Genomic DNA, 25,443 nt, shown 5'->3' with positions numbered 1-25,443 from the left:
TCTTACCCTTACGTTACTTACTCGATCAAACCACCTCACACCACACATTGTCCTCAAACATCTCATTTCCAGCACATCCATCCTCCTGCGCACATCTCTATCCATAGCCCACGCCTCGCAACCATACAGCATTGTTGGAACCACTATTCCCTCAAACATACCCATTTTTGCTTTCCGAGATAATGTTCTCGACTTCCACACATTTTTCAAGGCTCCCAAAATTTTCGCCCCCTCCCCCACCCTATGATCCACTTCCGCTTCCATGGTTCCATCCGCTGACAGATCCACTCCCAGATATCTAAAACACTTCACTTCCTCCAGTTTTTCTCCATTCAAACTCACCTCCCAATTGACTTGACCCTCACCCCTACTGTACCTAATAACCTTGCTCTTATTCACATTTACTCTCAACTTTCTTCTTCCACACACTTTACCAAACTCAGTCACCAGCTTCTGCAGTTTCTCACATGAATCAGCCACCAGCGCTGTATCATCAGCGAACAACAATTGACTCACTTCCCAAGCTCTCTCATCCCCAACAGACTTCATACTTGCCCCTCTTTCCAGGACTCTTGCATTTACCTCCTTTACAACCCCATCCATAAACAAATTAAACAACCATGGAGATTATATATATATATATATATATATATATATATATATATATATATGTATATATATATATATATATATATATATATATAATCCTGATATTTCCCAAAACGTCTTAGGCTCCAGGAGCAAGGATATGTGGATGGCTCTGGGGAGTGAGAGGTTCTCTGATGAGACCGAACTCCCAGTGATACATCCCTGCCAGAGCGACTACTCGCTTACGTTGTACCTACGAGAAGGCAGAGTCCGGTAACGTGTAAATGTAATTATATATATATATATATATATATATATATATATATATAACGAACCTAACTGTACAACGCGGAGGGATATGAATACGGACAATGTGCATATTGAGCGCGCACCTTCATAGAAAATACAAACCTTCAACAGCCAGGATCGAACTGCTGGCTGTGTGAGCCTGATGGGAAATGACCGGTGTAGACCCCGTTGCTCACCAACGTGAGACTAAGGGTATTCGAGTACATAGTATTGAAATAGTCATATCCTTATTAGGGGCGATCATATCCTAGCGGTATCGCTCCCGCTTCATGCACAGGGGTCCCGGGTTCGATCCTGGCTGTGGGAGGTTTGTATGTTCTCTGAAGGTGCGCGTTCATATGCTCTTTGTTCGTTTATATATATATATATATATATATATATATATATATATATATATATATATATATGTGTGTGTGTGTGTGTGTGTGTGTGTGTTTAGTTACTGATCGTTTGTTGGTGGTTTCGCCGCACCGTCCATGGGTTGGTCTTTCCCAGAAAAAAGTTTTCCTCATATCCAGAGGTCTGACGGACTAGTCAGTCTCCTGTAGTAGTGGGTCTCTCATGGTCAGTTCTGCCTAATGATCGGGTTTTCTTATGGTTGGATAGTGATTATGTTGTAAAGGCAGCTAAAATTCATGTTTATTGATGATTTTAAAAATTTCCACGTCTTTTTCGTACTATAAAGCGCTGAAAAACCATTAGGCTGTATGTATTCCACAAACTCAACAGTTGTGGTGGTTTCCCAGCACAACAGGTACTGTTAGGGTCATCTTAAGCCGAATGAGACTAATTTGGATAAATGAAATTGATGTGCATTTGTAAGTCTTATATTTATAATCATGACATTATAATACTGCCTAGTAATCTCGACCAAGTCCTTTTTTCCAGCCTACCTATAAACTGAATAGATTGCTTATTCTCTTGGTCATAGTATGATATATATAGTAATGGTATAATGAGGTTAGACAAAGTTAGGAAATCAGGCTTTAGTATGAAGATGGGCTAATATCCAGATTTTTTTCACTAATCAGTTGTGACTGTTGAGTTTTCAGCAGTAACATGAAATTATCCAGTCAGGTTAGGTAGGGTGTACGAAACTGGCTGATAAAGTCATAAGTACGCCTAACAAACTACTTTGATATTTTTTTCTCTTCATGCTTGCTTGATTCTTACATAAGAATGATTAAAAAGTCTTCCTCGTCTTCTAATTACGATCTGATTGAGTTGGATGAGGTCTAGGAGGAGTGGTTTAATAATATTGGAAGCCGAGCCCTGTAATGCTGGTCCTTTATGTGGAGATTATTGCAGCATGGGCTGGTTTACATGGTACACTCTAATACTTGAAATTTCTTAGAGGAGGCCAAAGTATATAACTTCATATAAAAGTTTTGTTTCCTGCTATAAAGCACTGAATAACCTTTAGATTCTATAGCTTAACATATAATCATATAACCTCAGCACTTGCCCACCGGCAGCCTCAGATAACCAGACACATTTCTTGATGCACATTCACACAGCGCCTAATGTGATCCCCAGCTCAAAGAATATCCATTCCTTTTTCAGTATTAAATATCGTGACGAACTTGGGAGTAAAGCTCTATCAAAAAATGTGGAGTACTATTGGATACGAGTACACTTGGATATCAAAAGTAATGGATTTTATTGCCGTTACAGTATTTAAAGTGAAACAAAAATGAAATATCACTATGGTCATGTGATACTATCAAATATTAATAGCAAAAATATGTTACAAAGAAAAAGATTTGTGATGTGCAATTTTTTTGCTTTTGTTTTACGAAATGTAACTGTGATACTACAAAAATGGCATGCATAAAAATCCAGGACTAGATGATAAAGTAAGGTGAATCGCTAAATACACATTTTTCGTCACATCCCTTGTACGTGTGTGCCTAGAGGGGGTTTGATTGACACTTTAAAGTGTCCCCGGCCTTTAAAAGGTGGATGGCAGTACAAGACATACCACTAACTCATCGAAAACTCAACCATGTCACCAGGACAGATACAATTACAGATGTTCAAAACCTAATTACATATTTTAAGTAAAAGGAACAGGCATTTTGCTCAAACACAATATAAGGTAGTGCATAAATCCAATATTTTCTGATGTTTGATTTGTATTATTCCAGAGCATTTGGTATTTCTGGTATTAGCATGGCTTGATGTATAACCCGGAGATCTGGTAGAGTTAACAACATTAGTTGCATAGCGTAAGGTGATGTGATCCTGTCACCGAATACTTGTAGCTCTGTGTTCCCAGTTGACACTCATCCGGTGGCTTAAGGATATAACAGGAAGGTTGCATTTACCACACATGACGTGTCCCATGGATGTTTTGAGTGTCTTTAGTCACCCTCACTCTAACTAGGGTATGGAATTCTATTTCTCCATTCGTCTTTCCCTCACCCAGTAGCATTCCTTCTTTAAAAAGGTATGAAAGTTCCTACAGAGCCCTGGTTAATTAATTTTTACTTTTTTTTTTCTTCCATCCGTGATGGCTCATGCCAGATCGGATATTGATATCAGTGATATACATGTATATATGTCAGATTAGGTAATGAAGGTATACGAAACTATCAATCATATCTCTATTGTGTCAGTGAAGACTGGAGAGGGAGGGGGGTTACTGTGCCTCACCATTGATATACATCTCATTGCTTCCATGTAACAGGGTTGATGTATCACCTGGTGTCTTTTGTTGTCACGTCTTAGGTTTGGTTCCTCGGTTGGTACACGAGAGTGTCGAGGTTCCAACATTTTCTGCAAGGTGACTTGTGTCATGTGGTCGGTTTACCGCTAAGAGTTCGAAGAGGTATTGCACTCGGTCCCGACAATGTCCCAACGCTGTTGCATCTCAGGGTACCTTAGGCTGCATGCCACGTCCCACAGTTAGCCTGCCATGGTTGTTGAGGCATTTCTTTAGTTGGGCTCTCACAACCAACTCGAATTTACTCTCGTAAGTCTGATTGAGTGTTGCAGTTACCGTATCGTAGGCTTAACCTGTTACGGCTGCTGTGGTTATGTTCTAGGCTTGGTCCACTGCTGAGTTTATGTCCCACACTTGTTGTACCAGTGGTAGCTGAGTCCGTCTTGTCCCTGTTTTTATCTACCACTGGGTGCCAGAGGCTATCGTGTGTCGAAACTTGTCCACTGTCGACTCGTATACCTTAAGATCCTCCTGACGCATGCGTAGCAGAAGATCGATGTGTTGGCGGAGAAGTTCGATCTCCTCCCTTGCCATATCCACTCTGTCAAAGTACCAAAGACAAGGATTGAGTTATGCTTACTTGTAAGGGTCAGTTAGGTGTAAGATTCTTAGCAGAATAAGAAAAAGAAATGATAGAATCAAAGTTTATTTTTAGAGCTAAATATTTGCTGATTTGATGTGTATCCTGAATTGTCATAAGCATCATTAACTTCTTGAGTGCTACAGCACGGCCCTTCATCTGGTATGACACCCTAAGGTACACCCTCAACTGTGATTAACTTTACTAATAACTCTTAACATTAATGCATCTCTGATCTCATATAACACTGCAACTCGCCTTTAACCTCTCATCTTACATGTAGCGCTCACATCTTCGATTTATTCCATACCCTTGCCTTTATTTCCCTTGTAAGGTTTACCTCGCCTCTGTCATGTACTACCCTATAAAGTACTACATCTGCACTATGTACATATAACATGTAGTACATTCAAGTACAACCCAAGTGTTCCTGCATGAAAGAATGCTGCTCCCATTAATTTGTCGAGATATACGATTTACTAAACTTCGTAACTGTAGCCTCAGTACATAAGTAGATACGGTAAAGAATAATAGTTAGACTGTAACCAGTAATGCTTATGTCAGGACACTGTGTACAGATGTGCGTGAACTTACTTGTTCCTGAGCAGAGTTTCTGTGGCTGCGTCGCCCCACGCCAGGAGGGCTGGTCTGTGCCTCCGGCCACCCCGCTCTGAGCTATGTCCGGGTGACCTCCGACCCCGCCGGGACCCAGCATCACCTACAACGAACAGGCAAATGAAGCTTGTGATGGTCAGGGGATGGATGTGAACTTAGGCCTCGAATGCAAAGGAAATGAGGAGGGTGAATGTACTGGGAATGTTACTCGTTTGTATAATATGTGGTGTGAGACAGACTGATCAAGTAAGAAAGGACAGCGACAGACAGATGTAGTAGTGCGTGCAGTCTGATTGACGGGGCCGACCATGTGTATTGAAATGATTTGGGCTTATGGAAAGGATGAATGAGGAAAGACTGAATAAAGGAAGACAAGAGTCAAGGGTGAAAGAAACAAGGGAGAGTGGAAGACCTAGGAGATGGAGGGAGAGAGTTTGGAGACGGTTGGGAGAGAGTTTTTGAGGCTCCAGAACATTCAGGAGGGTGAGAGGCGTGCGCTGGATAAAATGAATTGGATCGATTAGTTATATGGGGTGGGAGGGGATCACGTTCGGTCAGTAGGATGAGTTAGGGTAAATAAAGTAGTGGCGATAAACCATGGAGTGCTTTGTGGGATATGACGGCATGATGGGCTCTGGTTACGTTACGTGACGAGCAGAGATTGAATATGTGCCAGTGAGGCCATTTATCTGATCCTGATACTGAGGCGGAAAAGGCAACAGGGTAAAATACATATAATTGAATTATATATATATATATATATATATATATATATATATATATATATATATATATATATATATATATATATATATATATATATCATCGTTTCCTGCGTTAGCGCCGGGAAGAGGGAAAGGACGGCCTCACTGGCTTACCCATTCCCTAGCTGTCATGTATTATGCACCGAAACGAGAGCTCTCTATCCGCAGCCAGGCCCCACAGACCATATCCACTTTAAACAAAGTAGCATCGGGAACTGACCAGCTTAATACTCAAGAAAACTCCATTTGCTTCCTTCTGTTCCTACCTTTTTTCTGGTGATAATGAAGAAGGGGAGAATTTCCAACCCTTCTGATTAACCTACAACGACACGCAGCAGATATGTAGGTAGAGTTCTTTCTCCCTTGTTCCCAGAATTCCCCTCTCAGCAGGCTTTCTTATCGCTCAGGAAGGTAGCAAGTCCACCAGGCGGGACTAGCGGTCAAAAAGTGCGGTGATGTGTGTTTGTGGGGTGATTGCTGGACAAGCGCTGAAGTAGGTGTGCGTGGTTTTCAATATGGAAGTTTATTCTCGAACGAGAAGGACCTTTGGATATGTTGAATTGACGTTTCTGATGGAATAATGGCCAGAATACAACCGAGAAAGTGTAACACGTACATGTCCGGGAGCATCGTTGCAGATGGCCGTACGTCCAGTAAAGTGAAGTGTGAATGTGTTATGTCAATGCTTGGCGTGTTTGGGGAAGAGTAGGATTGTGAGTATAGGTTGTTTTAGCGTAAGGAAGATGTTTCTTTTTGTTTTATGATGGTGTTGTTGGTTGATATATATATATATATATATATATATATATATATATATATATATGTGTGTGTGTGTGTGTGAGTGTGGCAACTTGTTTGTATATGCATGTGGGTTCAGTTGCGTGTTTCCAGTCAGTGTTACCTCTGCCTTTCCACGTGCTGAAGACAAAGTCAAGCACTGAATACGAAGAATTCCTGGTTCTCAAATCTTGACGTACAGTTGCCATTATGGTTGGATTTCGTGCGTCATCCTATTATCCATTCAGCGTGGGGGGGAACCTTCGCCCTCTCTCATCACAACTGTTCCTTTCCGCATTATACCAACCCCAAGAAGGCATTACCAACCCTCAGGTCAGGTCAGGATGGAAGACTTTTAAATCATGCCGTGAAAAAAACTGCTAATAACATCAAACACAGGTAGTGACGGTTTCATGTCAAGTGAGACATGAATTCGACTTGCGTGATCAGAGCATGAAAGGGATTAATTGGGACGAGGGATTGATGACCTGCCTCAGCAGTGCAGTTGTTGACGTGTTGAACTCATTTTGGACGTTGGGTTCCGTTTATTGTTGTAAAAAACATTAGGGTTTAAGAGATAATGATTCCCTGTTAATCCTTCTTACGAGAAGAAACTTAAGCTGGATATTGTTTGATCTGGTTGTTTCCCCCACTTCCCGTACGTTAACCAGTGTGGGGTTAAAGGTAACAAAAAGTGTCCACATCTGCCTACCTGACGCCCGACCGGACTCCAAACTCCGACGTTCGAGGCATCGTTCCATGATGGCCGCCCGCTGTTGCTCCTCCCGCAGCTTAGCCTCCGCCTCTAGCATCCTCCCGCTCAGCTCCGTCAGTCTGTAGGAGGAACACATTCTCTCTCACTTCCCTACACATCCTAACCAGGTGATATACTGGTGCCAAAGGATATAGTAAACTTGCACTATAGGTTTAACCGTAGTAGAAATGGTCTCTGGCCTTAAAGAAAGTATGTCAAAACACGATAATTCAAACAGTAACTAACATTACTTACAGTCTGTAACATACCTCTGTTAACATTGGTTTAATCACTTGCAATTACTGACATTTAGTAATAATAGTTAATTAGTAATTACCGGTGATGGCCTAATGCTAAATTCATCAGAAACTAACATCCTATCATCTGAGATCCACCTTACTCACTACACATTGTCAGCTTTCTGGTACTCGCCTATGGTTGTCTAAGGTCTTCCTTTACTCACCAAACGTTATCTAGTCCATTCACTCGCCTAGCGTTGTCTGAGAACAGTTTGTTTCAAGTCGCCAAGATTTATTTAACTTTTGTCGTATGAGTACCTCCTAATGGGCTATCCCTATCTGAGGCATCATTTAATGCCCTATTATTAATGTTAATTACCTATTATTAACCCGTAATTTACCAGTTATAGACTTAGGTTTGCTTTCTGTTGACAACTTGCGGTCCTCGAGTCTGTCTTTCCCTTACTACTGAATACAGTTGCTGGTCTCACTCACCTGGTGTTGAGGAGCTGGACGAGCTGCCTGAGTTTGTCGACCTCGACGTGTGCAGCTTGGGCGAGGGCCTGGTACTGACAGCCGCCACCGGCCCCGCACCCCTTCCTCCAGCCCTCCTCACCCACGTCGTCCGACTCGCACGACCCGTCTTGGTGGCGCTGGGGTTGCGAGGGGAGACGTTGCAGAATACAGCTGACGAGACTAATATATTTTTTGACTAAACTCGAATGTTACTTTAATGTATAACCGTCGAGGCATGGCAATTACAATTAATTAGGTTTAATCAGATTTTTCAGTCATGATAGTGGAATTATTTTTGAAATACGTTGATAGTACAAGAAAACATCTTTATCTTATCAAGAGGACCATTTTCTTTCATTTCTTTATAAATGAAGGAACTATATCATTAATCCCTCAAATGGAATGATTCTAACATAATAAGTACTTCATATTGCTGCTCGATATTATTGTGTGTATAACCTTCAGGGTCCACGAAAACACGCATCTCTCGCAAATAACCTTCAGTAGTATCAGTTAAAATATTTCCTTTTTACTGAATTCCTCTCGACATTTTACCAGTGATTCTAGACTGGTACCTCTTTGTGGCATAATTTACTATTCCACACTAATGGGTCATTAAACTTTACTTCTGGCCTTCTTTATTGTTTGTTAATGTCTCCCTTGTTTTACGTTTTCTCACTAATTAGCTACTTATCTGAACACCCTGTAATCTTTCCTCATTAACTCCTTCCTAAATTGCAGCCACCTGCCCAACACGGCCACCAGCCCCACACCCACCAGCGCCACACCCACAGCCACCAGCCCCACACCTACGGCCACCAGCCACCAGCCCCACACCTACGGCCACCAGCCCCACACCCACACCCACCAGCCCCACACCTACGGCCACCAGCGCCATACCCACAGTCACCTGATCCACACCCACAGCCACCTGGTCCACACCCACAGCTACCAGCCCGTCACCTACGGCCATCAGCCACACACCGACAGCCACCTGGCGCACACCTAGCAGCCCCAAACCTACGGCCACCTGACCCACACCCACAGCCACCAGCCCCATACCTACAGCCACCAGCCCCACACCCAGAGCCACCAGCTCTACACCCACATACCTGGTCCTTACGCGTATCCCTGACGCTGTGACGGTAGAAATCCCCCCGCTGGCCCACGCTGGCTGACCGGCGGAGGCTCCCGCCACTGCCCAGCGACCTCCTGGCCGGCGACCTGTCCAGGCTGCTGCTGGCGGGAGACCTGCGTCAGTCACGGTGTATGACATGTGATGGGGTCATGACTCATGGATCAGTAGCATTGCATTCAAGGTTCAGGGATATATATCATCTACATCATCGTTTCGGTGGTCATTTATATATTACGTCATGCAATACATGATGTTACGTATGATAACGTGACGTGACTCATATATATATATATATATATATATATATATATATATATATATATATATATATATATATAAATATATATATATATATATATATATATTTTTTTTTTTATACTTTGTCGCTGTCTCCCGCGTTTGCGAGGTAGCGCAAGGAAACAGACGAAAGAAATGGCCCCCCCCCCCATACACATGTATATACATACGTCCACACACGCAAATATACATACCTACACAGCTTTCCATGGTTTTCCCCAGACGCTTCACATGCCTTGATTCAATCCACTGACAGCACGTCAACCCCGTTATACCACATCGCTCCAATTCACTCTATTCCTTGCCCTCCTTTCACCCTCCTGCATGTTCAGGCCCCGATCACACAAAATCTTTTTCACTCCATCTTTCCACCTCCAATTTGGTCTCCCTCTTCTCCTCGTTCCCTCCACCTCTGACACATATATCCTCTTGGTCAATCTTTCCTCACTCATTCTCTCTATGTGCCCAAACCACTTCAAAACACCCTCTTCTGCTCTCTCAACCACGCTCTTTTTATTTCCACACATCTCTCTTACCCTTACGTTACTCACTCGATCAAACCACCTCACACCACACATTGTCCTCAAACATCTCATTTCCAGCACATCCATCCTCCTGCGCACAACTCTATCCATAGCCCACGCCTCGCAACCATACAACATTGTTGGAACCACTATTCCTTCAAACATACCCATTTTTGCTTTCCGAGATAATGTTCTCGACTTCCACACATTCTTCAAGGCCCCCAGAATTTTCGCCCCCTCCCCCACCCTATGATCCACTTCCGCTTCCATGGTTCCATCCGCTGCCAGATCCACTCCCAGATCCACTCCCAGATATCTAAAACACTTCACTTCCTCCAGTTTTTCTCCATTCAAACTCACCTCCCAATTGACTTGACCCTCAACCCTACTGTACCTAATAACCTTGCTCTTATTCACATTTACTCTTAACTTTCTTCTTCCACACACTTTACCAAACTCAGTCACCAGCTTCTGCAGTTTCTCACATGAATCAGCCACCAGCGCTGTATCATCAGCGAACAACAACTGACTCACTTCCCAAGCTCTCTCATCCCCAACAGACTTCATACTTGCCCCTCTTTCCAAAACTCTTGCATTCACCTCCCTAACAACCCCATCCATAAACAAATTAAGCAACCATGGAGACATCACACACCCCTGCCGCAAACCTACATTCACTGAGAACCAATCACTTTCCTCTCTTCCTACACGTACACATGCCTTACATCCTCAATAAAAACTTTTCACTGCTTCTAACAACTTTCCTCCCACACCATATATTCTTAATACCTTCCACAGAGCATCTCTATCAACTCTATCATATGCCTTCTCCAGATCCATAAATGCTACATACAAATCCATTTGCTTTTCTAAGTATTTCTCACATACATTCTTCAAAGCAAACACCTGATCCACACATCCTCTACCACTTCTGAAACCACACTGCTCTTCCCCAATCTGATGCTCTGTACATGCCTTCACCCTCCCTCTCAATCAATACCCTCCCATATAATTTACCCTGGGGATAGGGGAGAAAGAATACTTCCCACGTATTCCCTGCGTGTCGTAGAAGGCGACTAAAAGGGAAGGGAGCGGGAGGCTGGAAATCCTCCCCTCATTTTTTTTTTTTCCCAAAAGAAGAAACAGAGAAAGGGGCCAGGTGAGGATATTCCCTCAAAGGCCCAGTCCTCATCCTCTATTCTTAGCGCTACCTCGCTAATGCGGGAGATGGCGATTGGTATAAGAAAAAAAAAAAAAAAAAAAAAATATATATATATATATATATATATATATATATATATATATATATATATATATATATATATATATTTCTGTGAGTCCTCGGGGAAAATGGAACACCTTAAGTTCTCAAGTGCACTTTCGTGTAATAATCACATCATTTTATAGAGTGGAACCCAAACCTTCCGTTGACACCAAGAATATTTTAGTTCTCCCTTTTGATAATAATTTTACTTTACTTCCCGTGTTGCTTAAATCCTTCCATGAAAATGTTGCCTTCAGCAACAATACTGCTATAAAGAATATCTTAATCAGGGATTCACCAGAAAATTCTCCTGGGTGCATCTATAAAGTGCCATGTAGAAACAGTGATAACTTTTATGTTGGGCAGAATGGTAAGGATATTTCTGTTAGACTTAAGCGACATAAATATAGTATAACAGGACAAGAATGATCATTGTATTGACTGGAGTAATGCCATTTCAGTTATTAACTTTAACTCTAGTACCACGAGAAATATTGAATCTTGTATTATCAAATACACAAAGAATTATAACCTTGATATTAGTGAAGGTCTATACAAATTGAATAACCTTATTGTTGATAAAATTTGTAAACAATTCACCTTGTCCACATAAGTTTGATACGCTCGTTGTCTGTCATGGACAATCACTTGTTTGCCAAACGGCGTCCTAGCTACGTCTCTTCGTTGTATATCAACTGACTTATATTTCTTATATCTCCCCTGATGATGTGATTATTACAAGAAAGTGCACTTGGGAACTTATCGTGTTTCATTTTCCCCGTGGACTCATAGGAATACACTTGATCACGCGCAAAATTGTGATCTTTTCTATATATATATATATATATATATATATATATATATATATATATATATATATATATATATATATATATATATATATATTAGGTTTTTATATTGAGTTATACATTGATTTATATAGTCACTATTGCATCACAAAACCACAAGTTATCCTTCATCAACAAAGACGTCACACTTACTTTTCCCTGAGTATGAGGTCGATAGGCTCCAGCTTCAGTATCTCTTGAATCTTGACCTCCATCTCGCTGATCTTGGAGGACAAGACCCCGACCGTTGGGTTGTGCACCGTGCTCGCCTGGTTTCTGCGGAGGAGCGGCGAGTCGGTGGCATTACCCGTGTCAACTTTTTCGGCGTCTTTTGATTCCCTGAAGAAACTGAATGAACTTTTCCTGTGGTGTTTAGAGTCCCTCTTATGTCTGCTGGGATTGGATCGTAGAGGCTTGAGGTTCCAAGGTCTTCTGTCCTTGGGCAAGTCAGCCCCGGGGTTAGCGTAAGGGGATTCGCTGTCTTTCACTCTTGCCGGACTTTGCTTTGGGGAATTTCTACTGTTATAGTTATCCCGAGAACTTGATATACTTCTTTGTACCTTGATTTTCCTGGGAGAATTCGGCATCTGGAGATCTGATATTAGTTTACAGTGTTCACTCAGGGGGGTCGAGGCATCTACCTCCTGCTTGCCCGTCCCGGCCGGTCGATGCTGTTCACTGTTCTTGATCATCTCGGACTCCCAGGTGAAGTTGCCCTTGATACCCTTATTGGTGCAGTCGTTGCAGCTGGCGGGATGCGGCCGCCCTTTGAGTTCACTCGTGGCGCCCCGGGAATTGTTGCTCTTGGGCGTGGCTGGCAGACTCCTGGCGCAGGACAGCAAGTAGTTCTCCTCCTGAAAGGGATGAAGGATGATAGAGCCGGTCATAACACGTCTGTTCACTAGATCATGACCCTAGGATATAGGATGCAAGACAGGCAGGGTTATGGAATGGTTCAGTGAGTGGCGATAACCTCGAGGCCTAGAGGGAATTATGAAATTAATGACGTGCAGTTCAGACCAGATATTTGCCTGTCACTCTGACAAATATGTCGAACATATAATCTGTCCCCGCTGGAGACTGATGATATGTAGTAATGGTGCGACAATAGAGTAATCCTACGGTAAAGTGAAATCAGTTTAGAAGTTAAACATGCGAGGATAATGCACGCGTGCTGACCTCGCGTGATATTGAATTATATATACGAAGATTTCTACATGAGTTGGTCCGATTATCGTGTGTTAGTGGACATGTTGTTCTGCAGCGGAAAGAGTAAATTTCAATCCGCAAAAGTTACACAAATGATAATAGTAAGAGTTCTCTAGAAGACTAGAGTTGGCTCCTGTCACTTATGTCGATGAAGTGGTCCCAGGAACCATCCAGTCTACCTCGAATGGTGACGCCGGTCTGATTCGTCACCGAATCTAAGTAGATATGTGTTGTTACGATTTTTTTTTCTTTTTGAAAAAGGAAGCAGAGAAGAGCTTGGTGACCCACTATGAGCTAAGAAGCTTGATTTCTAACTAGTGATGTACGGGTGTGTGGGACGAGGCCTCTGTTCCAGCAACGATCGAGAATTAAACGTGACTCCTGCGTGAGAATCATGTGCTCTAGTGCGTAGTGTATGACCCTCTGGTGACGTTCACGGGTACCACTGAAATACAGTTATTAAGCCTGAATTTCCACGGTTTGAGACGACGCTCTACCCTGAACGCTCGTCAAGGCCTGAAATCGAACGTAAACGTAAAAACGATTCCTATTAGCACAATAAAATCTTCGCGCCATATTTTTTGTAACATTCATCCGGACTTTTGAACTGAGGATAAGTTGGACTAGTAGGTGAGAGCCAGAGAAGGATATACGTAGCTCGGGGCAGATATATAATCGAGAGAGAGCCGAGCGTTGGAGTTCAGGCCCTTAGATGTAGGTGAGGTCTGTAACAGATAACATCATACATGTCGAACGCCATTGATTCTGGAGATACCAGACTGCTGACGTGGAATGCTGATGATACTGAGATGCAAGGATGCGACCGGGGAGGGGGTTAAACAAAAGAACGAGCAAACATTAGTGCCAGATACCATATTCCCGTCATCCTTGTGGCTCCGAATTTCTTTTCTTGTCATATTGTCGACGGACGTCAACAAAAGACACTACAATAATCACATTTTCTTGAACGATTTTCTGTTCAACTTATTTTGTTCATTTGAACGCATGCTTAACAGTGAGGATATAATCTGTGTATGTGATTTTGTCTAGATAGAGCCTTGCTGATGTATGCTACTTCAGAGATCAGAACGAAATTCGGTACTATATATAAGCCCAACTCTTCAACGACAAAATTTCCCATTCAAACCAGATCTTAAATAAAAAAGAAAGGGAGGGAGGCAAAAGTTATAGAGTACAGAGGGAGATGAGTAATCAAATAGATTTCGAAGAGGAAGACAACATGGCTTTTAGACGAGCAGAACGTCACTGGTGGGGGTATCATGAGAAGGCAGACTTGCAAAGTTTAGCGGTCGGAACAAGGTAATAAAGTCTGTAGGTTGTAGCAAGATTATTAAGTTAAACGGATGTAGCAAGGTTACTAAGTTTGGCTGTTGTAGCAAGGTTATTAAGTTTGGCTGTTGTAACAAGGTTATTTTTAGCGGTTGTAGCAGTTATTAATTTCATGAGGAGCATCGATGTCTCGGTTAAGTTATTCTGATAATCATGTCTAGGTCGGGTGATGGGAAACGCCTGAAACTGAGGCGGGCGCGCGGCTCTTATTTTCATCAAGTAACCGTCAGTGACGCGCGTAGGAATTGAGGACGAACTGCATTTGAAATGTTTCCTTGGGAGCAGCAAGAAATACCTCCCCTCTCAGAGTGTGGTGCAAGAGGGGCCCATCTTGGCTCTCCAGACACGTCAGGAAGTTGGGGTTCGTGTCTTCATTACCGTCCCTCTTGCCTTATAAAAGATACCGCCGCACTCTTTGTTTCGCCGTATTTCCAATGATTGAATCTAAAGATAACAGCAGGATGAAAAATATTGGACTGAAGCTGGGAGTAAGATTGATCCATGTTGTCTTTCCTTAAAGCTGATTTCTGGGTTTCGTTTCCACAGCCTAGTGCTGGAGAACTAGGGAAGATATACAGGAGTTATTAATAATAGCCTCGCTCCTGGACCAGGAGGAGAATACTTACGTATTTCTTTAAATTCGTATGTATTTTTACGCGTGTGCTTGTATGTTTACTTGTGCATGTTTGTAAGTGAGCGTCTGCCTTTCTGTATATGTATTTGTGTATGTGTGTGCGTGTGTGTTCACAGCAAATCGATAGAATTAAAAACAGGAACATGAAGCCATATCAGACCGGGATCTTATTGCATTGCCAACAAACACAGTTCCCTGTGTGCGAATATATCAAGTGGAAAATTGATATACATGCCTTTTGCCCATCTAGAAAATACCCTTTGAGGGTATTTACTGCGACAGTGTAATGATACTGTGAATTATGTGCGCCCATACCATCCTCCACTGAATAATTTAGTGTGTAATGTTGCTCGTCGGTGTTTTTTTTTTCTTTTTTTTTATTTCGCTAAAGTATTTACATGCGTCTGGGGCCACTAGACTGTTATAAGTAGCAAGGTTGTTAACGGAAAACACAATACTGAAACCAGGCCATGATACCTGTTGGTGAATAATGAATGGCCACCATGGTCGTCTCCCATGGTCTGGTCGATAGTGGCCGGCGCTGATTCATCGGTGTCCCGCCTCACCATCCCCCCCCTCAACAAACCTGTGCCTATTATCATTAGTACTTATTGTCATTATCATTAGTTGTTATTATTATTATTATTATTATTATTATTATCATTATTATTATTATTATAATTATTATCTTAAGGGATACCGTAGGAAATATACCATCCACTTAACACATGCGTGTCGTAGGAGGCAAGTAAAACAGGTGCAGGAGCGTTGGGCTGGAACTCCTAGGTCATTATTTTCTAAAAGGAGAGAACAAGGGAAGGAGCCAGGTGAAAATTTTCCTCTAAGGTCCTGTCATGTCCGCCACCTTGTCTAATATCGGGTGACCTTTAATGAAATCAAGTTTTACAACCCAAGACTACACGACAGTAGACAACAATATTCAAATCCAAAGTTAGATCAAACCCGACCTAACGGAGCCTAATTCAAATACAGTCTGCCGAGGTAACGTTGGGAATAAGGGAGAAAATATCACTTAGATTTTGTAATGAGATACACCTCCACTTCTCGTGCTTTTTCATCCATGTGGCTACATAATACAATTTTCTTATTGCCTTTACAGGCGAACTGTATCGGCCGGGACATTTTCCTTCCCTCCTGGGTTACACGTCCCCACTCCTGTTCTAACTCCTCGGTTCCCTGTCTTCCCTACTCAACCCTCTGTCTCCCGGAAACATGATTCACCGATAGCGTCCAGGCCTGGCCGGACAAGGGACAGCCTAGCACGAACGAAAAACCATTACCTCTCCATATCTCACTATTTCGCCTGAGCGCTTCGGGTTCTTAGTTTTTGTTTGATTATCTGGTGCTTTTGTTCGTGTCTGTGTCTATACACATTGATTTTTGTACGTACCTATGTTTATGGCCACTAACGCACGTGCACATTACACACACACACACACACACACACACAACACACACACACACACACACACACACACATATATATATATATATATATATATATATATATATATATATATATATATATATATATATATATATATCTGCCATTTCCCGCATTAGCGAGGTAGTGTTAAGAACAGAGGAGTGTGCCTTAAATCCTTTACATGTTCGTTAACTGGTTTTGTGTGTATGCCAGTAGTATTCACATGTCGGTTCATAACAACAAGAGCAAATTAACCAGCGTTCAGCTGGTGAGAATGGCTAATCTAAAGTCCATACGCAAGAAGATGGTGCAGACGCCTACCTTGAGTGCTTGCACGAGCTGAGCGTAGTGTTGGCACAATATGGCCAGGGTGGTCACGTCTGCGCCACGCTGCTCCCCACTCGACGCCCTCTTGGGCGGCGCCATTTTCCTCGCCCGCCCCTTCGTCGTCGAGGTCACTATGTCTGGGGCTTCTGAGGTCCTCGTCAGTTCTGACGCCGACGACGAGGACGACCTTTCAAGTTTGACCACTTGCGACAACACCTCCGTGATGGGCCTCCTGGTGCTCACCTCAGGTATCTTGATGACCTCCATGAGGTCCACATCGTGCGGGGACTCCATGCCACTCATGCTGGCTCTTCCGGACGACGGCTTCTTCAACCGTCCCTTTGGCGCGTCGCTCTCCGTCTCGCTGTCACCACACGGGCCCTCACTATCACTGGGGTCAACACCTTCCTCACGTTTATTGTTGGTGATGTTTTTATTAGTGGTGTTATTAATGGCGGTAGGGTTATTGTTGGCGGTGTTGTTGTTAGCTGTGCTGTTGTTGGCAGTGTTGTTGTTGGCAGTGTTGTTAATGGTGGTGTTGTTATTGGCGGTGTCTTTATTCACTGCTTCCACCCTGGGAGATTCGCTGTTGCTCTGAAACATGGATGACACACGTACAGATGAGGAGGTCGTCATGAATGAGATTTGATTATCAATTACCGTCATGGATCAGGTCAGTCACAGATTCAAAAAGTTATATCAGGTGTATTTTGCAGTGGAGGTTGCTAGGGCTACAACCATCTCAGAGAGCAATGGCCACAGAGCCTTTCTCTCGAGATGGTACTTTATAATTTGCAACTAATGTTGTAAACTTCCTCATTTATCATTTTCGCCAAATTCCAGGAATTGATATCAATATCCTAAAAATTAGTATGAACAAATTTCTGTCGAAAATATTAATAAAACATGCATTTCTTTAAGCTTTTCTCTTGCATGACTGATATTTGTTAAGCAATCATTTCGTTCATTATAGAAGAATCAAAATAATGATTTCGTTTCGAACTGAGCATTGAATAGAATTCATACTAACCATGTTGACCAAGCCAACTCAGGTTTAGTCTAGAATTGGAAAATATGTGGAAGGATATAGATATATGTACAGAGAAGCAAGTTGCCGAATATGATTAGCGGAGTAGCCTATGCTGAAAATAGGGCTTTTGAGAGTTCTGATTCACCAGACAAATGTCAGGAATTCAAGTAAGTGGGAGAGGAGAGGTGGATGGAAGGTGAAGGCTCAATGATGAAATAGATGGATGGATTACAACTGGCGATTTATTTGCATGGAAAAATTGTTTTAAACGGGCAATCGCGTTCAAACTATCCTAGTGTTATTCGTGTTTTTTTTTTCGTTCGTTTTGCAACGTTCGGCTTTCCAATCTACTCTTGACATTCACTCAGAACTGCTGAAAGAAGTTATTCATCTTTCGGTACTTTGTATAACCATGACCAAAGGCGTATCCGAAGGGAAGAGGTGATTTGTTATAAAGTATAGCCTACTCTACGTACTCAATATATATATATATATATATATATATATATATATATATATATATATATATATATATATATATATATATATATATATATGTATATATATGTATATATATATATATTCCTATGAGTCCACGGGGAAATGAAACACGATAAGTTCCCAAGTGCACTTTCGTGTAATAATGACACCATCAGGGGAGATACAAGAAAGAAATGTAACAATCATTTGGTATACAACGAAGAGAACGTAACTAGGACGCCTGTTTAGTCCTTCGAAAGGAAAAATGAACGTGGATGTATGTTGATTTAACTGTGATTTACACCATTGATCAACTGAAACACCTTTGTCATTTTCATCACAGTCCTAAAACAGGACAATATTTTATCATAAAATTTTCTCTAGATGCACGCATGTCAGTGTGTTTCACTGAACACACTTCTCGGTCATCAGCTTTTATGTTCTCAAATACATTTTCATTTGAATGTGGTCGCCGGTCTCATATTAAACTTATGCACAACACCTGTATTCAATTTCATGAGAGTTTGAGTTATTTGTGATTTCTTTTAGCATCTAGATAAATCAAAAGGTGCAAAATTCTCTGATACATTGAGCATATTCTAACTCATCTTGTTCTTGAGTTTTTCATAATTATTTTGGCTGCTGCCACACTGACCAGATCATGGATACGCCCCTGTCCATGATCATCAGAAATTGACAAGGAAAATGTAATCGTACCTGCACATCGTCACTCCCGTGATGAGAGGGTAAATTCCCTAGCGTGAGAGGTTGGTTTCCAGATGCCTCGCACCCGCTGGCAGCCGATGGAAAAGACTAACCCAACCTTTACAGCCAGACCCGCCAGCCAGGGGAACCCTAAGGCTAGTAAAGGTCAGTCGGTTGCCTCATGTGTTTTGTAGCTTGTAGTCTAATGCTTATCTATTCATATTATCTCACTTTGAAAGTCAAATGACGAAAGGTTAGGTTAAGCTGATATTAGATGGATATATTTTCTCTTCAGTGTGCCAGTTTGATAAATCATTTTCCCACATATCTACATGTCAAGTTCTATCATATGGACATGAAATCCTAATGAATGAACGATATCTCCACTTAGGTATGGATCAATACATGGTAAAGTACAAAAAAAAAAAAAAAAAATGTCTGTGTTCGACTACACGTACTAGGAAATATTCCCCGACCACAGAACAGCTTTCTTATTTGTATCGCCATTAGCGATGACCTGGATCTCTCCAACGTATTGTCACTCCATCCATATCTTAAGTGCATCAACGGTCGCCAATATTGGAACCCTCACGCAAGATATGTTCTCACAATTGCCACGCGGTGAGTCACTGACTCCAAAACGTAAATATGATATAATGTGGATGAGGTTGTACGGTTGTTTGAAGTTATTTTCATGCAACTGAAATATGTTGTTCGAAGTTATTTTCATGGAACTGAAATATGTTGTTCCCTTATTTTGGAGGAATAAATGTATAAATGAGAGAAACGAGGAGAACAAGTAAGAAATAAACCATCCTCTTATGGCAACGTTCCTTCCGGGAAGTGTAACTACCTAAATTGATTCTAACAAACTTTTCGTACATAGTAGGTCGCTCTAATGACGGGAGAGTTCAGTCGAGTTGTTCACACTCGTGTTATAGAAAGGTATTGATTATTCAGAGTGACTAAGCCCACTCCTTCAATCATTTACTTAGAAGTTTGTGTACAGCATGTGGAGCTCCAGTCATGTAAGCGAGCGTAGTGTAGTGCCGACGGCCGCTATCGGGAGGTTACCTCAAAACTCATTGATGTCGGCTTCCTGGTCGATGATATCTCACATGAAATTAAGAAAAAAAAAAAATGTATGCGTACGGTACGTTCCGACATAAAAGATTTTATTCATCAGCTGCGTCTATTCAATTTCGGAAATGTTACCGTAAAGAATATCATGACTGGTGTATATTTACTGAGCTTGAAAGAAAAAAGTTTGAATGAACGTTTTTTCCCGGACGAAAAAAAAGAAAAGAAAAAAGAAAATGATTGAAACATGGCGAGATAATGTCTGAAAATCACTTTTAATTTTCGAAGAATAATTTTTTATGAAGTCTTCGCCGACTTTAACCAGCATAATATTTTCACACGAATACATATTTTTTTTTTTCTGTTAATCTCTTGAGCACTACGGAATAACGCAGGAACACAACAGAACGACCTTTGGAAATGGTAGTCTGGCCTTTGACCTGACCCTTAATGAACAGAAGCGGACGCTACAGCTTCTCATTCCATTGAAGGTGATAATGCCGAACCAGCCACAGTCTGCCTGCCATTCGCCCTCCTGCTGGGGATCTTCCCAGGTACTGTGACATAGTTGGTAGCATTGTGACAATGGAGGGTAAGATGCCTGTCTTTTTTATGTTAGCTGAGACGGCACAAGCAAATGAAGCTGTAATTAAGGCCATCTCATTAACGCTGTGCATTTATACCCTAACCTGAACCAGGTACCCATTTTTTCGAATAACCCTTAGCGATGGATGAGCAGCTGGGTTGACCGTGAACCGACTGGCGCAACTAGAATTGGAACCTATGCGCTCGACCATGAGAGGCTCGGAATGCGTCAGTCACTGTCAGGAACGCTAACCACTACACCACGAAGGTCTCCTGTACCGTGTTTAAGAGCATGGATGATGATTTCCGAGAAGAGAGTCTACTGTGTGATGAAAGGGAGTTGTTTGGAAGAAGAGGATCACAATGGGAAGGAAAAGATTAATTATATATAGATACTTTGAGAGGCAACAACTACTCTCATCTCATCCACTGGCCAGAGAGGAGAGTTACTTATGAGCGACTGTGAGTTACTTGATTGTGGACTGAATTTACCTGACGAGTAACAGATAAGATTACCTGTCGATGATGGAGGTGACTGCGAGTGATTTACGCAAGGGTCAGGTGGGGTTACCTGTGTATGGTGGTGTCCGCCGTCAGGTGAGCAGGTGTGGCAGATGGTGCAGTAGTAAGTGCGGCTACCGCTCCTGGAGGACGACCTCGGCGCACTCCTGCTGCTGCCCTCCTGCCAGGAGTATGGTTGTTACTGACACTTGTCTTGCTGCAGTTGTCCTGCTCTCTCTCTCTCTCTCTCTCTCTCTCTCTCTCTCTCTCTCTCTCTCTCTCTCTCTCTCTCTCTCTCTCTCTCTCCTGATCATCTTACTAAATAACTCAGCGCCCATGTGGCGACTGCACGTACAGACAGCCTCCGGATGACGTGTACCAGGTATATACTCCCTCCTCATGACATGTACCAGGTATATACTCCCTCCTCATGACATGTACCAGGTATATACTACCTCCCCATGACATGTACCAGGTATATACTACCTCCTCATGACATGTACCAAGTATATACTACCTCCCCATGACATGTAACCGGTATATACTACCTCCTCATGACATGTACCAAGTATATACTACCTCCCCATGACATGTACCAGGTATATATTAACTCCTCATGACATGTACCAGGTATATACTACGTCCTCATGACATGTAACAGGTATATACTACCTCCTCATGACATGTACCAGGTATATACTACCTCCCCATGACATGTACCAGGTATATACTACCTTCTCATGACATGTACTAGGTATATACTACCTCCCCATGACATGTACCAGGTAGATACTACCTCCTCATGACATGTACCAGGTATATACTACCACCTCATGACATGTACCAGGTATATACAGCAGTCCTATAAGGGTGTTCGACCTCCCCATGATGTGTACCAGGTACGTACAGCCTCCCTATGACGTGTTCCAGGTACCACTTTCTTATGAGGTGTATGAGGTACATTCTGGCTCCCCGTGAGGTGTACTAGGTACATGCTGCCTACACGTAGGATATATCAGGTACAAACTACCTCTTAAACCCATCCTCACTCAATTCCCAGTGCAGTAAGGTGAAACAGAAGTTTTCACACTTATAAAAGTGCTTTGATTTCATTTCGTACACTGATTCGTCAACTTAAGCCAACCTCTTTACTCACACCACCTGTATCTACACATGGTACTTCCACATGCATCCGATCCCCAGTCATTCCTGTGGCATCTTCACCTGAAACATCGCGGGACCTGATCGATTCTCTCACGGCACCTGTCTATCTCGGGTACATAAATAGTTTGCTATTACAGGTGTTCCTCCGACCGTAGTGATTGTGGAAGGAGGTCCTTCACTTCTCGTCCAGGAAGGTCTGTTGTCCTAGGATGACGGTTCGTAGCACAGGGTCTGGTGGAGTCTTGAATTTAGGAAGATAGAAAATCATGAAGAATTTGGTCTGGTGAGATCCATAGTACAGGGAGATGGTTCATTGTGTAAGGTTCTGGTCGAGGGTTCACAGTGCAGGGTGTGTGGTAAAGGGAGATGGTTCACTGTGTAAGGTTCTGGTAGGGGGTTCACAGTGCAGGATGTGTAGTGCAGGGAGATGGTTCACTGTGGAAGGTTCTGGTCGAAGTTCACAGTGCAGGGTGTGTAGTACAGGGAGATGGTTCACTGTGTAAGGTTCTGGTCGAGGTTCACAGTGCAGAAAGTGTAGTACAGGGAGATGGTTCACAGTGTAAGGTTCTGGTCGAGGTTCACAGTGCAGGGTGTGTAGTGCAGGGAGATGGTTCACTGTGCAAGGTTCTGGTCGAGGGTTCACAGTGCAGGGTGTGTAGTACAGGGAGATGGTACATAGCACAGAGTCTGGCGGGGTCTGTAGTTCAGAGAGACTTTCGAAGTTTATGGTGCGAGGTTGAAAGGTTCATAATATAAGGTCTATAACTATGTGTCAGATTTGAACGGGGTCTGCGGTGGGGAGTTTGACCAGGTCTAGCAGGGTCATCAGGACATAAAACTTGGATGTATTTCCAGTATTCAGCAGACTTAAAGACGACGTCTACATCTAGAAAAAAAATGAGAGTCTAAAAATAGAAACGGGGTATCAATTTTATTCCCATGAAGCTCTCAGAATGGTGGAAAATAATCATATCGAATTTAGTCGGTACAATTATCGTTAAATGTATTACAAAAATTCATTTTGGTGTTTCATTAAAAGCAATATGGCGGGGTAGGCACGGGTGGCTGATGAAAACGTAATGTAAGGTCATATCACTGTAGGAGGAAACTGATTCATACAGGTTCAACATCCACCCAACTACCACGTCTAGTGGTGGGAAGGCTGCCTATTCACCGCGTACAGTACCTACATCATGATGGTAATTAGTAAGGCACACAGACATACAAGTCCGTAAGAACTTAACGTCAGACGAAGACATTCATATAAACTTACTTAGAAAAAGCACTGAGTGAATATATACATGGTTATAACACACACACACACACACACACACACACACACACACACTAACAAGCCTCTCAAATTACGATGAGGGAGTGAGCTTTGTCAAAGACAGAAGGGGAAGGCTGAGCGGAATGTTTGTATCTGGACTGCCGGAGAGCATTTGACACTGCTACCGTACAGCATGAGAGGCTGAGTAAGAAGGTGAATCACTAAGTAGGAAAAAGGACGAGACGCCTTCACTAAATGTTATTTCGGTGGAAAGGAACGAAGGTTGAGGTCAGTGGTGGAGTGCCGCGGGGCTCTGTTCTGGGACTATTTCCCTTCTTGAGGTATGTGAATATTCTACCAGAAGGTATGGAATCCCACCTGAATAGCTTTATGTATGAAGGAAAAATCATGAGGGAAGTGAAAAGCGTGAATGATTGCATCATCTTACAAAGAGACTTTGACAGAGTCCATAGTTGTTTCTGATGCATGACTGATGAAGTTGAAGGTAATGCAATGTAATGTAACCCAATTGTGTGTAAAATAATGAGAAAGGTTCACAGCGAAAGAAGATCCCGATTGATTATCATATGTAAGGAAATTTGTGTGCGAGAAGGACTTGCGAACAGACTTCACCTATCACCAGAGTACCACCTTAGTACAAGAATTAAGGAGACCAACTGTCTGCTAGTAAGATTAAAATTACAATCAAGTTCATTGATAAGGAAATTTTCAACAAAGTGTTTACTGCATAAGACAGAAACTAGAATATGCTCCCACGTTAGGCCATCGCATCTAAAGACACACAAAGAACCAATAGAGAAGGTCCAGAGGAGGATAACGAAAATGGTACCAGACTTAAGAGAACTAAGATAAAGAGAAGTTTAGACGTCTTAACTTTGCCCACCTTGGAATAGGAAAAAATGAGGGGTGACCTGATCTTAACCTTTAACTTTTTGAAAGATTGATGACGTGGTAGAGGAACTAGTTCCTCTAGAGATATAGAGACAGATCAAGCAGAGGACATAACTTGAAAATAAACAAGATACTTGTTAAAAAAAGATGCGAAAAAGTGCTGTACTTTTATAGTACAAGAGTGACGGATGAATGGAATACAGTGACTGAAGACATGGTTATTGCAGTCAGCGTGCAGAAATTTGTGTGACAGTGGAGAATTTTCAGAGATGGTGCCTCTCGCGAGTAAACTCCCTCCTGTACAGTACAAATAGATGATGACACACATAAGGTGGAAACAACGGCTGTCTCCAAGTTTCAGTGATTTGAAGCAAGACTTCCTTAGAGAACAGTATGGTATTTATTCGGAAACGTTGATCGTGGTTGATCAGTGATAGATAGCGTGGTTAGAACTGTAGCTTGGAAATAAAGTGCAGATTGTCCCTGTGTGTCTAATTGGAATATATATATATATATATATATATATATATATATATATATATATATATATATATATATATATATATATATATATATATAATTTCTTACCTTTTGCAATTTATCTCCACACTGATGTGAAATAATTTTGTGCATCATTATCCAAACTTGTATAGAAAAGAAGATGCGCTCACCTCATTATCCAAAGAGCTGTCTTGACTTGAGCCGTCATCGTTACGAGGCGAGAGGTCGGCTGGTTTCATCTGGAAGTAGATTTTTAAGAGGTATTTAATTGACACAGCTGGAAGACTAGAGGCGTGATCATCTCACG

General features: G+C 42.1%; 1 protein-coding gene across 3 annotated transcripts; it reads right to left on the bottom strand.

The window, feature by feature from the left end:
• Positions 1-1,710: 1,710 nt before the first annotated feature.
• LOC139762309 (uncharacterized) lies at positions 1,711-25,443 on the bottom strand. Of its 3 annotated transcripts, none has more exons than XM_071686928.1 (9): positions 25,307-25,443; positions 21,357-21,467; positions 16,900-17,499; positions 12,092-12,792; positions 8,980-9,118; positions 7,847-8,004; positions 7,071-7,192; positions 4,797-4,920; positions 1,711-4,163 (listed from the first exon to the last, which is right to left on the bottom strand). In XM_071686928.1, the coding sequence occupies exons 1-9, from the start codon at positions 25,373-25,375 to the stop codon at positions 4,022-4,024; spliced, it is 2,166 nt and encodes a 721-aa protein (XP_071543029.1). In that variant the 5' UTR covers positions 25,376-25,443; the 3' UTR covers positions 1,711-4,021. The 3 variants fall into 3 exon arrangements, with proteins under 3 accessions (XP_071543029.1, XP_071543030.1, XP_071543031.1); XM_071686929.1 differs by having other exon boundaries at positions 8,980-9,103; XM_071686930.1 differs by lacking the exon at positions 21,357-21,467.

Source organism: Panulirus ornatus, chromosome 43 (genome assembly GCF_036320965.1).
Source record: "Panulirus ornatus isolate Po-2019 chromosome 43, ASM3632096v1, whole genome shotgun sequence".
Taxonomy (NCBI): Eukaryota; Metazoa; Arthropoda; class Malacostraca; order Decapoda; family Palinuridae; genus Panulirus; species Panulirus ornatus.
The sequence above is the reverse complement of the archived record's forward strand: the minus strand, read 5'-3'. Positions and strand labels throughout refer to the sequence as shown.

What these genes read in the sequence shown, in the direction of transcription:
- LOC139762309 (XM_071686928.1), bottom strand. Translation starts at nt 25,375, where the DNA reads ATGAAACCAGCCGACCTCTCGCCTCGTAACGATGACGGCTCAAGTCAA. An exon ending in ACAGCTCTTTGGATAATGAG is followed by an intron (nt 21,468 to 25,306) that starts GTGAGCGCATCT and finishes TACTCCTGGCAG; the next exon opens with GAGGGCAGCAGCAGGAGTGC. An exon ending in GCGGACACCACCATACACAG is followed by an intron (nt 17,500 to 21,356) that starts GTAACCCCACCT and finishes TCCATGTTTCAG; the next exon opens with AGCAACAGCGAATCTCCCAG.